The sequence below is a fragment of the Cyprinodon tularosa genome, unplaced genomic scaffold (assembly GCF_016077235.1).
Source record: "Cyprinodon tularosa strain WSP-4 unplaced genomic scaffold, ASM1607723v1 ctg37, whole genome shotgun sequence".
Classification (NCBI taxonomy): domain Eukaryota; kingdom Metazoa; phylum Chordata; class Actinopteri; order Cyprinodontiformes; family Cyprinodontidae; genus Cyprinodon; species Cyprinodon tularosa.
The window spans coordinates 270,404-285,631 of NW_024039085.1; the positions used below are offsets into that span (position 1 = coordinate 270,404).

The following is a 15,228-nucleotide window of genomic DNA, read 5'->3' on the forward strand; positions in this document are numbered from 1 at the left end:
AGAGACATTTTTCTATGAATTAGCTTGAAAATTATATGTTTTAACATTAAAAAATACATGATTGTTGATTGTTTGAGATGGCAGCAACTAATTTCCTATACAAGACTTAAAAAAAAAAGGTTTACTAGAAAAAGTCATGTTATATTTTGCGGCTCTAAACAACTTTTACTTGGTCGAACTCTGGGCAAAACGGCTCTTTGGATATGAAAGGTTGCAGGCCCCTGGTCTAATATATTAGCAGGTGAGTAACTGCATGATTGGAATTCTTATATGAATGCATTTTATAAACAGTAGCTTTGAACCTGAAAAGAAGCTCTGAATATCTTAGTATTGCATTTTTTATTTTATTTTTTATTTTTCTTAATGGATATGCGTTTCTTTGCATGGGAATTTGGATAGAGATCCAAAATTTAAATATTCAGTATCAGTAAATTAAATTAATAATAGACCTCTGGTGGCCTAAATACGTTAACCTAAATACACAGACAGAGACAACTTGTTACTAATAAGCCTAGACCAACACCGCATTTAGCATTCTTAGCGCCGCATCCCGCAGTCCCGATGACACGCACCAACACTTTCATGTCAGCTCGCGCGCTCAGGCTCCACAGCAGGAGCAGCAACAACAGCTTTGTCCCGCACAAAACGATCAAACGGCGTTCAGTACGGGACAGATCCCGCAGCCTCTCACTGCAGCATGGCAACAGAGGTAAGGAATTTCCCGATTCTAGTTAGTAAGAACTCTTTTCTTTCCTCTTCCTATTTTTATCCTGCCAAGTGCAGGTGGGGAATGCGGTACTGTAAACTGGATGTGATGCATTTCTTTTCTTCCTATATGGTTAACAACTGATTGAATATTACTGATACTGCAACGAAGTGCAGGGAGGGTTGCTTTTATGTACTTGTACTCGTATTATGTTACAAATTACATGGAAATTTCTATTTCTTTTGGTTATTGCAACTGAGACAAATTTTATTATTCTAAATACTTAGTCTACCTTAAAGTAAGAACAAAGATTTGTTCAACAATCATAGAGACTGTTGATTCACGTGGTAGCTATGCAATTTATGATGAAGAGTATTAATTATTATATTCAGCACCTTGGACAGTCACAGCCTCTTGGCTTCAACTGCATCATACTTAACTCCTCTTAAAAAGCTTCATATTCCCTTGACCTTGCATATCCTTTGACACAGCTCTGAGGCTCCTAAAACTGATTACCTCTGTTAACCATCTCATATTCATGTCCTGCTATTATTTATTTCAGATTTATATGACTTGCAAATCTAAAGATCTGCACTGATGTCCTTCTTTCTATTTTGTCTGATTGCACAACTAGTTGCCTTAAAAACGAGGTGCTGGTTTATTTTTAGACCTAGTAATGCCTGGTAGCTGTTGGGCCACATGTCCCTTCCTTCTATTTGCCCTTGGCCAAAGACATCGCCTGATGCCTGATGAGGTGTCATAGTGAAGAACTCAAGATTATGCTGCTTTCACTTTGTGGTGACTGCAAAGCCATGCATTGATTTTCTTTTCCTAAATGTATTTCATAGATAAACCATAGTGTTCTATGCCAACCCCCTCCATATACTAAGAAAATCATACCTGTATACTAACATAGATGAATATCAGTTAATTATCCTATTATTAGTGAATCTTTTCAATGTTATTTAGCTGATGCAGTTAAAAAACAAACAGTAACAATCTATGAGAATAGTGTTGCTTCTTGTACATGCTATTATTCCTTTTGTCATGTTTATTGCATGTTAAATAATGAAATCGGGGCTTGTACATACTGTTTGCATGGGTCATCAATCATCTCAATTTCTTTCACATCTTAGTAAATATTGAGCTGTCAAGAGGCCACCTGACAAAAGAGCACTGAACAAGGAAGACATGTGAGAGATTTAAATGAGATGTCTGCTGTCTTTTCTTAGTGTAATGTGTGTGTGGGTGTGTGTGGAGGGGCGTCTGTGTGTGTGCCCATCGGTAATATTCACCTATGTGGAAGCTGTGTATTTATTAAATCAGAATTACTTAACTTGGCACCATGTCATGCACAGCAAAGAAAAAATAATAGAACTCAGGCCAAACTTCAAATCGTACAACATTTTAGCAAAAAGGGGAATTGAAAGGCATATTCCTCCATGCAACCTCACACTCCTGGTTTTGTTGGTCTTTTATGATATAACTATAGCGTACCTGTCTGCTAAGTGCAATGTAATTACAAATTATTTGCCTCTTAACAGTTTTGTTGGTAGAGACTCTGATCCAAAAACAATGACTTCTGTCTTGTCCTAATTCAAAAGCTGAAATTTGGAATACATGTAAAGTACATTACTGCACATTCTTCCATATCACACTAAGAGCCTGTGTAGAGCTAATGAAGTTGACATCAGGCCAACTGATTCTGATTTGAGTAAACAAAGCCCTGCCGTGTCTTGATGATTACATCTAAATAGGATGAAAGATGTATCCTAGTAAGCCCAATATAGATACTGGGCTAAAAATACAGAGAAAGCAAAGACAGAGATATTAAAAGCTCTAGCTGTGAGATAATGCTGGCTGGTAGCAGATGAAAATAGAAGCTTAGGTTCTATTCCTGGCTATGATTGATGTGGGCCTTTTAGCACAAAGATGAAAGGCGCACTCTGTACCGTGTCTGTTTACATGGGCTCACTACCTTCCAATTATAACAAGACTCCTGTGGCCAGCAAAACTCTGCAAAAGAACCACTGATCAAGAGTTAGCTTGTTAATTTTGGTATATTGTTGGGGCATTCCTTGAGAATATAAATACCTTGAAGAAGCTTAAGGGTCTGACTACAGCCTCATGCGCCTTGCTGAATATTCCTACACTTCCTTTGTTGTTTCTCTCTGTCTTCTCTCTGCTTCTTCTTGTATGCTTTTTCTGTATCACTAATTGCCCTTCCTTTGGGACAAGTAATTTAGATCAGCATGAGAAATGTTTGCTGTAGCTGTTTTGATGCAAAAAGGGGTCTTTCAGTGTGCCAAAATTGAAACTGGGTCTGGTGTAGCTCAAGTAAAACCACCAGACCACTACTGCAAGCCTACACTGCACTTGAAACAAGAAGTCCTTAAATCTGTCAGCAAAATCAGGTAAAAAAAGCAACCAAAATATTTTTTTCTATTAAAAATTGCTTCCAGCTTCCAGCCAGCTTCCTATTAATAACTTCCTCCCTTTTTCAAATGGGATACGTTGTCTAAAGCAACAACCCTGTTAATTTGACAACCCGGTTGTCAATTTGTGAAGGAGAATAAATTAAATGGCTGCCATTTTCATTATCATTCAGAGATACAGCTAAACTCATGATTTCGGCACTAGTGCTGGTCTGATTCACAAACTTGCGCAACTAAGCCCTTTTCTCATCAGCCTTTATCAGATCCACCTGTACCACTGTCTATATAAACACCTCTCAGACCAGTCACCAGTGTCAGATTATTACGAGCCACCAGTGAGTCTAATCTAGCATTCCTGAAAGCTTGACTGTCTGCCTCCGTGTTTCTGACCATTTTACTGCCCTCTGATTCTCTGAGTCTGCCTAGCCCCTGTCCAACCTGTATAGGTGTGCTGTTTGGTAGTGATGGCAAAATGAGGCTTTCTGAAATATTGCATAATTTTGAACCATTGTTTCATAAAATTGTTCACTACCCGAAGCTTCATTCAAATTCCCTTGGGTGGCATCTACTGGCACTAGCTGTTGTTGAATCAAATAAAATCGTGAGAATATGACACATCTCCCCTGTATATAATAACACTTTATGTTTGTGTTGTATATGTGTTTTAGTACCTCAAGAGGTTCTAAATAATTTGCCCATGAGACAATAATTCATAAAAAAGTGAAAATGTTTTGGTTTGTCATTCATTTTTTGTGTGCTTGGTGCTGACTGTTTTTCTGTTTTTTGAGACAATTTCTCCAGAGAAAAAAAAAATATATATATATATTTCATAGCGAACAAAGTAAGCTGCTGTAATCAGGTACTGTTTAGCTGGGGGGTATAGATTTGGATAGAGAGTTTTGTGCTCCACCCAATATTTCATCAGATCCTCTGCTCAGTCCAGAGAAGGAGCCGATAATTATTACGTTATTCATCTTACCTGTTATGTATATCTTGCATAAAATGGTATCATGAATATTATACTAGTGGATAGTATAGGCTTTAGGCTTTCTATTAATAAACACTGAATGTAAATTACCTTACTTGCTTAAAATTCAAATATTTCCAAATTCAGGAACGCTCCCTTGATGTTTGCTCCATGAACTCTGAATATTAAAAAAAGAGCTGATTGTAACGTATAATCCGTGTAGAACGGGGGCATGAACTGGTCCTTGAGGATCCGAAATACACTGAGTCGCACCAAATGCCTCTCACCTCGAAGCAGTCACCTGAATTGGTTTGAATGAAGCAGTAAAGGTGTTTACTATAAAGATGCAAGCTCCAGCCCACTGCTTCACCCTAACTACCCTGTCGAGTTTTAAGCATGCATTCAAAGCGCGGTGTTGAAGGCAAAGTCGCCACTGATTAGATCTTTTACCCATGTCTGTGCCCTGACTCTGCCCTGGATTCTGCTCTGGATTTCGGATCACCTGGTTCTGACCCATGGATCTGTTCTTGGACCCGGACTCTCGTTATTCATCCTAATCCTGCCTATCTCTGTCATCCTGGTTCTGAACCAATGCCTGTCCTTTGACTGTCTATTACCTGCCAGCCCCATAAGAAAAATCTTCCAAACTGCTCTGACGTTGTGCATTTAAGATATCCCCTTCAGTGTTGTCATGAATGTTGAAATCCCAACCTATAATGATCTTGTCAGTGTTTAACATATTCATAAATGAGTTGAGGTACATGCGTACAATCCCCCTAATATTTTAATGAATGCTAGTGACAAATCTACCATTTTCTTTTCTTTTTTTTGTTATTCTGGCTTCTATATTCCTATTAACCATCTTATCAATCCAAAACATACAAAACAACAGTTTGGATGTATTTTTCGCAAAATTCTATCCTTTGTCATTGGTGCTGATTTCAGGTAGAGTGGAAGAATTTTGAATGTTCATCTTAAGGAATGTTATATTTATGTTATGGACCAGTAGCTGTGGCTGCATAATGCTTGTACCAATGTACTTTAGGCAGCTTGTCTTTGAGTATGGACTTTTTTCTTGTTTACTACCCACCTTGTGGAAGTGTTGCTGTTGCATTATCTTTTGTTTCATTAGTGGTTTAACCTTCAGTGCTTCCTGGGTAATTCCTATACATTTAAACAAAGTTAATTTTATTGAAATTTAATAGATTGGGTCAATTAGTATAAACTTGGACACAAGTGATTATTTACAGCAGGAGTATAATCCTAAACAGATCAAAAAGAGTTTGCAAACTAACACATTAAGGGATTATGAATGAATTAATGTCCATAAGGTTTTATCTAAAACTTACTGAAATTAAATGCATTTCAAACTGTAAATCTGTATCTCTTTTCTACACCACTATTCTGTCTTTTCTCAGTTGCATAACCTCAAGGACATACAGCACACTGCATCGCTGGTTACAAAGGTCTTTATACAACGAGACTACAGTGAAGGAACTGTGTGCCGATTCCAGACCAAATTCCCCACAGAGCTTAACAACAAGGTGAGAACACCTGCAAATCTTTGTAAAACAACTCAAGTGTGTTGCAACTTAAAACTGAATCCTTCACTGTAATGAAGCAAATGTACCTGTTGAATCAGTCTCTATTTATGTCTGACTTTGAAATAAAAGCTAAAAATTTCAACATGCCCTTTAAATGAATGAAACATGCAAATTAACTGACATCATTTCATACAACCTTTCTGGCATTATGTAGATAAAAAAATTGTATGCCTTCTCTGGAAGATCAAATAGTAATTCTTTAACTTTCTGCAGGTTTCTTGAATAAAAGTATTTGCTCTAAGTCCTCATTCTTTAAATAGGTCATGATTTATATTCCAGCACTCAATCAAACGCCACCAAATGTGAAGATAATTTCATCTAACACTGTTTATAAACTGATGAGTTCCACTCAAATGTTATTTTATTTTTACTTTTACTGGTACTAAAGAAATAACTAAGTTTTGGATTGAGTAGACTTTGGATTTCCTAAGGACAGTGCTGTTTCCCAAAATACAAAAGAAATCTTATAGAGTCATATTTAAGTAGAGTTTCGTAGAATTTGCACAGGTACATAGAGTTTACATTGTGTGATAATGCCTGTCAAAACTTAGTCATATTGGTTTGAAAAAAAATCAGCAGATATGTTTCACATATTGCTGTATAGATGCACAACTTGTTGCAACAGCTAAATTTACTTTTTTTTCCTAGGGCTATAACCTTGCCTATGGTTTTTTGTGTTTTTAATTAGATAGAGAGAGCTCTGCTTGAGCAGACAGTGAAGACACTTAACTTGTATTACATGGAGGCTGAAAAAGTTGGAGGTCAGTCATACCTGGAAGGATGTCTAGCTTGTGCAACAGCATACATTGTATTCTTCTGCATGGAAACACGCTACGAGAAGGTAAGTTTACACTGTTAAAATATCAACATTTGATAAACAGAGACATTCTTTTTAAAAGTCATATAAAAACTCTTCTATCTTGTTTGCACAGTGTGTGCAACATATCAACAGATTTAAAAAATTGCTTGTAGATGAAGCAAGACCTGATATGTTTTATATCTAGAACATTAACCGAACTCGGAGCTATTGTGATTACGCCCTAAGAAGCAATTTACAACACATTATCTATTTCGATCTTTCAATTAATATCTATTGACATATACAAATCGAATCAAAGAATGGTCACCAGTTATTTGATTTAATATTTAAAACCCAAGTGTTGCAGGGTCATTGTTTTTGAAATTTTGATCTGCATGTTCATCTCCTGAATTTTATACCAGAGCAGTTTTTAAAACACAGTCCAGTAAGAAACTGCCTGAATCCAGGAGATAGGATCTCCTTTTTATAGCCATCCACTACCTTTAGCATGTTTTTCTGAAGGCTAAACCTGACTGCCGCTGTGTAAAGTGTGGCACACCATCTGTAAAATACTTTTATTCAGCACAGGCAAGATGTCCATCTTGAGAAAGGACAGATGGTTCAACCTGTTCATGGCTGTATTGCTTTTTGCTTCTTGCTGAGATGGAACAAGAACACACAAGCATGCCTAATGCAATCATGCACACAGTCACAGCGAGCTTGATTAATCCTCTTTGTGATTTTTCTGTCAACCTGCCAATGCTTCAGAAGAGATTGGAGTGCCATGAAGTTCCAGCACGTCTCTCTGCTCTGATCTCTGTCTCAGAAACCATTCATCTGCCTCATCTTGTTGCATTTTGTAAACATTGCTTTATCAAAGCTGCACAGGGTTACTGGGAAATTGACCAAGGTACAAAAAAGCATGTTTATTGCTGTGTTGAAGTTATGCTTAAATGGCCTGGCCTGCATCACCTTTCATCTCACTGTCGGGTGGCACCGCTCCATTGAGAGGCTCAGATGCTATCAGCTCCACAGGAGAGTTGTTTATTTACTTGTTTAAACTTTATGAATGCCCCTTTGACTGACAACGATAGAACATACCCACCCAAGTTGAAGCTAAGTGTGCATATTCCTATGTGGCACATAATCATGGTTCTCCAATTCTCTTTAACGTTTACATTCCACCATCAAAAGGCACTTATTGTTACCCACATGTCAGAGCAAGCTTCAGGAAGTCTCCCACACAGACTTTGCTTTGTACAGTACATCTGTTGTTTTGTTTTTCCTCTTTGCTGACAAGAACATAGGTCAGACTATAGCAGTGGATACAAGTTTAAGTTAAAACTTTGTACATAAAATACAATCACATTTTACAAGCCATAGAATAGAGGACTGCTTGTGTTTATTCTGGGTTTAGTCAGAAAAGCTGACACAAAAATACCATCATATCAGTGCAACAGTTAGAATTAATACTTGGATGCCATACATTGAAAGTGAGTTTAGCAGCCCCTAGTTAAAGCTAAAGGCTCCAATATGTTTGTAGTAATATTTTGATTTTACAGGCATGTTTCTTCTGCCCAGAGGTAATGTTTAGATTTGGAGTATTCAACCAAAGTACTGGCTTGAATCTTACAGAGATTCTGTAGATTCTTGGAGCTTATCTTCAAAGATATGTTAATACCAGTGGAAACATGCAAATAGAAGGTCAGTTGTCATAATAAGCATATATTAGTGTAATTACAACAAAATACAATAATTGTTCTATTACAGACATATAGTTATTAAATATTAATATTTATTTGTTTTCATTTAATGTTTTTAGTTGTTTTGTTATTACTTGATAAATACCAGCTCAATTTTCCTTTTGGTTAAATGAAAAAAATAAAATACAATACAAAACCTTTAGGATAGAAACAATTTTCGGCAAAACAGTAGGGTTGCCATGTTATCAGCTGGGCATGCAGCTGCAAAAGAGGAGCTCTGTCCAGGATAACCCTACCTGTACTGTCCAGGATAACTTTGATAATATTCCATTTCTAATATATTTACAACAGGTAGGATCAAAGATAGCTCCGTTTACTGGAGGAACAGCTCCTTTTTTGCAATTGGCAAAGCAGAGATGCAACAGTGTAATGGTGGTATGTGTCTTAGGACAAGCTACTAATTTTCAAAATGATTTTTTTTTTCAATATTATTGAAATATTATCAGTAACTTAATTGACTAAGTCAAATCATATAGATTAATAAAAGATACAAATTTTTAAGGATTTTCTGCTTAAAGTTGATAACAACATAACATTTAAAATAAGAATTTTACAGTAAAGAAAAAATTGCATCTTATCTAGTAATGATTCATATAAAGTTTGGTGGAAGGTTATTCCAGTATCTAACCAACAAAATGTGTTAGTTCTTTTTATTCTAGATTTCCATTTTTTTAACTATGGGAAATGGCACGCAGTGCCTCAAACACCTTGAGAGATAATGCCCTACAATGGCAGCACTTCCCCTTATTTAAGCAATTTAGATAAAATGCAAATACAGCCATGCTTCTCAAAATCAATTGAATGGTGAAGGATGGTGAGAGAATAAAATTCTGTGCACTCTTGAACAAGGAGGAGTGAATGTCTATAGCAAGGGGTGCATATTCAGAAAGGAAATGCCATTATTAATTGACTGTAGATGCAAATAATCATTATATTATGTTTATTTCTGTCTTTTGTTTATGAGTTGTCCTTTTAATGTCTCCCTGGACAGTTCTCTATGTTACCTATATCAAAAGCCAGCACTGATCTCAGTTCAAAACCCAGTATAGTGTTGGATTTGTTTTATGGAGCATAGCATATACACATTCAGGAGAGTTTAATTTTAGGAGTTACTATCTTTGTTAAGGCTTTGTTTGGTGTATGTGAGTAGCTTTTCTTATCATGCCGTTTTAGTTTATGACTGTTAATGTTGCTCTACTGTTTAGGACATTGGAGGAAAAAAAAAACAGACTCCAAAGGTTATTCTCAAATGAGTTGTAATGTCCTTAATATGCGCACAGACTTGCTAGTTTATATTTGTATGTTGAGGCCTGTTCTAGAGTGCCCTGATTTCCCCCAATGCTGCCCTGTGGTTGTTCTACCGTTAAAGCAAAAGTAAAGGATAGGTTATTTGCTAATTCAGCTTGAAGAAAACTAGCAAATTTACATTTCAGAGAGTTCGCCTCAATCCTTTTGTTCCATTGAGAATTTTTGGTTTAGAATGGAAATGTTCCAAAAGTGAATCACTCCTCTGTCTTAGTCATTGAATTCTTAGTTTTGCTTAAAATGAGTAGTGAGGATGTATGTTTAAAAAGTGAATACTGATGTGCTTTGACCATAACAGTACTATTTTTTTTATAATTCTTATGATTAAACACCCGATGGTAGGTATCTTATAATATTTGCTTAAAAGATGCTTAAAGAGACTTGAAACTAATTTCATATTTTCCTATTGACCAACTATAGGGATATATAAAATAGCTAAATCCAATTTGATGTTTAATTTGTCTACAATACCATAATATGTCACAAATAGTTCCCTTTAAAATGAAATGTGTAGGTATATGTTAGTATGCCTGTTTATGTCATCTTCTGTGAAACTCTGCATTTAGCTTTGCTTTCAATTTATCACTGATGTTTGTAATGAAATCTGGATTAAAACCAGATGTAATCAAGCCCTCCTCTGCAACTACTTTACCCATATTTTATTTCAGGTCTTGAAGAAGATATCAGGCTACATCCAGGAGCAGAATGAGAAGATCTACGCCCCAAGAGGTCTGCTGCTCACAGACCCCATAGAGAGAGGAATGAGGGTTGTATCCTTCACTCAGCAGCTGCTATGCTTTCTGCTTTATCTAGACATTAGATTGACAATTGAAAATACTGACTATAAGCAATCTAGTTATTAGAGTATATCACATCTGAAAAACAGAGTTTGTACAGTGCATTTGAATAATAAATTTTAAATGCTAATTCTGCATGGTACCAGCTCAACATTTCCTTATATTCAGTGATATTTTGAAGTAGTCTATATGTACTGTCTGCTGTTTTTGGGAAAGGAAGCCAGCTCCATGACAAAGGTTGGACTTTCTTATACTCTAGATTGGTCTGTTGGGAGATGGGCTGGAAGAGAGGGTTACACGCCTTCAGCTTAAGGCCGGGGAGACATCACTGACTTTTGTTTCTTCCTATCGGCTGAACAGTGGTATTGTGTATAAACTTTTTGGGTTTTTGTAAAAAAAGACCCTTCATCGTTTACCATACTTCAGCATTAATTATTTCAGTAGCTGTTAGGTTATTTGGGGGATTTTTCTTTTAGCTCTGTTGACCTCTAACTTAATCTAATTTAGCAGAGAGGCAGAAAACTGTTCGAGAAAGAAAAGGGGATACACAACCATAGAGAACTTTTAGTTTTTCTTTCACTTCTTAATTAGAATAAGTTCATTATAAGCATACATACCACATATTTTTCCTGTCTGACTCTTGTTAGTCAAAACTTTGTCTACTGTCGTTAGGATGCAGATGGCTTTATTATGATAATTGTAAGGGATTACAGAGTAATATTAGAAACTAATGTTTTTTTTTTCATATCTTGTATGCTTTTTGTTATCTTTATTATTCTTGACAGTCATTGCGTCATCAGCTAGAGATTAGCATTTTTGAAGATCAAGGCTCAAGTGGCTCCAGTCCTAGCAGCGGCATGTCATCATGTAGCACTGCTCGATGACTGGAGGGGCAGCACCAGGCTTACGGGTACCAACACAGGGGCAGCGAGACACTCACTAGCATCCGCATGCTGAAACATGAGAGCACCAGATTCTAAAGAAAAGCATCAAGACAGAAAGCCATGGAGGTAATCCAGAAGTACAGACCTCTTCCTGCTAAGAGCTTCAACTAACTACCCTGAAAGAAGGTTCTGGATCTACAAAAGCTGTAGCTACTAAACAGGATTAAAGGTCATAGCTACAACTTTTTCATCTAAATTATTTTTTTTTTAATAATTATTCCTCATAAAATCTGGAGTGGTGCAGAGTAAAGGTATTAATTCCATTGAAAAACTTATATATGGTCTATAAATAACTGTTTTATAAAAGTTGCTTGGTCCAAAATTAATAAATATTTACTTCTGCTTCTGATGGCAAAGTCGACATCAAAGGATTCTGTACCAATCAAATTAGTAGGTGGAAGTCATGTGAGACAGTGCTCAGACATTGCCAGATTCTTATAGCCCCGTAATATAGCTGGGAAATAACTTCTTTCCGACCAGCAGGTGTTAAAATTGTAGCTATTACCTTTCAAATATGTCAACAGATTTCACATATCATCTTATGAGAAAATGCAGCATCCAGTGTCTCTTAAACTCTTAAAAAGTTATCCAAGGTAATCCTTGTTAACCCATTTCATCCTGTCTTTTACAATAAGTCACATATTGTACATTTTAGTGTATCCTGCAAGTTCATCTTTGATCAGAACTGTCGTCAGTGTGTGAATAGCATCATTTTACTGTCATTGTTATTATACTGTATGCTCATTCACAGTCTGGGTATTCACAAGTCTTTGTAACAACTCCGCCACTATGAGCAGAACTTACTGCTTCCCAGCAGACATATTGTTCTTGTTTCTTACACTTGTTTCAAGTAGTTGAGGTCAAGTTGTATTGAATGTGGGCAAATTAAGGCATGGGGTATTAGGTAGAGGTATTTGGCATAAATATCTAGCTGGGACCAGTTTGATTCCTTTATCTTTTTTACTCTCAAGAGTGGATCAAGTGATCTGCATAACAGCTGCAGGTCACGCCTTGGCACACACATGCAGACATATTCAGATAATATACCCAACCACTGCATATGAGGGCAATAAAGGGGACATGTGCACATCAGGTATATGCATAGACACTCATGTGTATGTAACATGTACTTATGTACTCATTTTATAAACCCAGAAAATATTCAATATGGTTTTAGCTTACTGGGAACCTCAGACTCTATTATAGTTTTGATGTCTGGCAGTGTTTATGATTTTGACATCAGTTGCAGTCTGGTTTGAGATGAAAGCTTGCAGAATTAACACTGTCAAAACCTTTTCCCTAACAGACTTGGTGGCTTCTTAGGAAAGCTGAAAGAGTGTGGGTTGTTATCCGTGGAGCTGGAGACTGTACAGTCATTAAGCAGAGAAATGTGTTCCAGTTTGTGTGTAGGAGCTTGCAGGAGAACCGGCTAACAGAGATCTCAAGAAATTAACCTCTTTTAGCCTGTTTTTCCTTGCTGTTGTGTAGATACAGGTTGAATTAGAAATTCAAACACAAAAAAGGCAATAGATAATCTACAAATGTACTGAAACGAACTTGGACACTATTCTATAAAGACATGAATGACAGCTATGTATAATTTCAATAAGGGTTTTCCAAAAAAAGAAATTTGAAAACAATCCACTGGACTTTGTTTCCAAGTTTGAAGATGTTTCGCTTGTCAGGAATAGTGTTGAGTTTGAGGTTTTCTACAGTAGCCCATCAAAATCTTGTTTTTGTTTTGAAAACATGCAAATTGAAACAGACGAAGGGGCCCACTCCTTTGGAATGTGGGTCGTTTGGCTTCTTTTGTTAGCCTGCAATGCCCCATACCTGTCTAAGTGTCTGAAAGGGGTGTTGTTAAAGGGAATTGTTGGCTTGGCTGAAAAGGTGAGTTCCACTGCTCTCCTGTGCAGGGGCTGGGACTGCGATGATAGCAGGAAGGGGTTAACCCAATTGCTGCATTGTAGGTATTTAAAAAGCTGAAACCTGGATCCACCCCCTCTGTTTATGGCTAGTTTTTCTTTCATAGATGGCTTCCTTCACGCCCCTCTCCAACCACTAACCAATAGGGGTGGTTGTGGGTAAACGATAATTTTTAATTATTGCTCATATATTAAAGATATATAAATCAATATAGAAAAAACACAATTCCAATTCTTTTAAATATTTAAAATTTCAGCATCATAGGGAGCATCATTATTTGAAAGAAATTAAATAAAGTTATGTACCTTTTAGTTGTTGTGTAAAAAACATGATTACTTTAGGATTAAGTTTATTATACCCTGGGAAATGGCCTTGTCTAAGAGTCTCAAGTGTACAAAACCACATAAATATGATGCCAAAATTATGTAAGTAGTTAAAAAGTTCAGGCTTCTCAAGAACCTCAGATGTACATAATATAAAAAAAATGTAATTCTAAAGTATGAGTTTTATCCACTACAAATCTTAGCTGAAACAACGCTAAAAGAAAAAAATGGCTCACACTTTGCCTCTTAAAGGTATACTATGCAACCGGTGTTGATTTTCCAGCGAGGCTCCCCCCAGAGGGCGAAAGTAAAAGTGCACCGTTGTAAATATGCTCAGCTGTTCTCCTGGTTTCTCCGTCAAGCCAGGTGCGGTTGTTTTGAGCTTAGCAGAGAGGCGAACGCAACGAATCACCATGTCTACTGCGGTAAGTGACTATTTTGTTGTTTTGTTTTCATACATTATTTGTTATGCATGTGTCTAAATAACAAAGATTGTAGTTAGCCAAATTCTCGCCGTAAAGCAAGACTGACTCTCGCGATGCACGAGACTTCTGAGCCTGTGGGTGCGGGCCGAGGGCTCCTGCAATTGCAAGTGCGGTATTTCCCCTACAGACCACCAGGGCGGCCAAGAAAACCTTTGTTCGACCTGAAATGACTCATTTAATCATCCAAAACGTTATGGAACACATTAATTAACTGAAAAATGTTGCATAGTATGCCTTTAAAGGGGAAAATTCTGTAACCTGTTCAAGTAGTGGCCATAAATTTGGGGTTTCCGGAATGCTTGTGCAGACAGACTGTCAACATAAAAACCATCTTGTATTTTGTCTATGTTTGTCTTAGTTAGTTTATAGTTTGTCTGCATGTTACTGGAGAAGCTGGTACTGTCATTTAATAATGAATGTTTATAGTTACAAATACCATTTCTGATCTGATGTATGTTATTGTTTTGATCATTTTCCTAGATAGTGTACATTATTTAACCCCTTGGATTAATGGTTAAAACCTGCTTTATACCACAGCACTTGAGTTTAGCTGCTCTTGAATTTGACCTCCTGTGCTTTGATTTTTTGATGCCTCCATGTTTCATCACAGTGAAATGGCTGTCCAACCTGGTGCTGATTGACTGACCAATTTATTATTGATTTAACACTGCCAGACGGCACATGAAGGAACTTGTTGGACAATGATTAAATGAGTTTGAACTATCTGTGCAGTTATACATCTGTAGCTTTAATTGTATACATATGTCAAATGTAGGATGTATTCGATGTGCCATAAAATGTTGCAATTTTATTAGATGTTATTAATTACTAAATATTAATTTTATATCTAGATGGTCATCAAAAAAGAAGGAAAGGCTCGTTGTAGAGTTAATACTGGTTTGTCAGTTCTTTTTATACTGTAGCTAAAAATATATAGTAATAACAAGGATAACAAAGATGATCATTATCCTCAGGGAAAACTCTTAACAGGCCCAACTTTATATGGTCTTAATTGAGTGTAGCAGTGCTTGTAAATGCATCATAGTTATTTATTTAGACATATTCTGCATCTAAAGTACCTCAATCAAATGGGTGATTTAACTCTTCAGCAAATGAATGGCTCATTACTAAGCCTATCCAAGTTTTGAATAGGTCTAGTAATGAGCCATTCATT

The 15,228-nt window shown here is 36.6% G+C and overlaps 1 protein-coding gene across 1 annotated transcript; it reads left to right on the top strand.

The window, feature by feature from the left end:
• The first annotated feature begins 561 nt into the window (after nucleotides 1-561).
• Nucleotides 562-13,850, top strand: golga7bb (golgin A7 family, member Bb). Its single transcript, XM_038296255.1, has 5 exons — nucleotides 562-709; nucleotides 5,527-5,652; nucleotides 6,401-6,553; nucleotides 10,248-10,349; nucleotides 11,177-13,850. Exons 1-5 carry the CDS (start codon nucleotides 698-700, stop codon nucleotides 11,258-11,260), a joined length of 477 nt encoding a protein of 158 aa, XP_038152183.1. The 5' UTR covers nucleotides 562-697; the 3' UTR covers nucleotides 11,261-13,850.
• The last annotated feature ends 1,378 nt before the right edge of the window (nucleotides 13,851-15,228 follow it).

Excerpts from the sequence above, each read along its gene's own strand:
- golga7bb (XM_038296255.1), top strand. Across the intron at positions 6,554-10,247 it reads TGGAAACACGCTACGAGAAG|GTCTTGAAGAAGATATCAGG; the intron begins GTAAGTTTACAC and ends ATTTTATTTCAG. Across the intron at positions 10,350-11,176 it reads TAGAGAGAGGAATGAGGGTT|CTAGAGATTAGCATTTTTGA; the intron begins GTATCCTTCACT and ends TTGCGTCATCAG.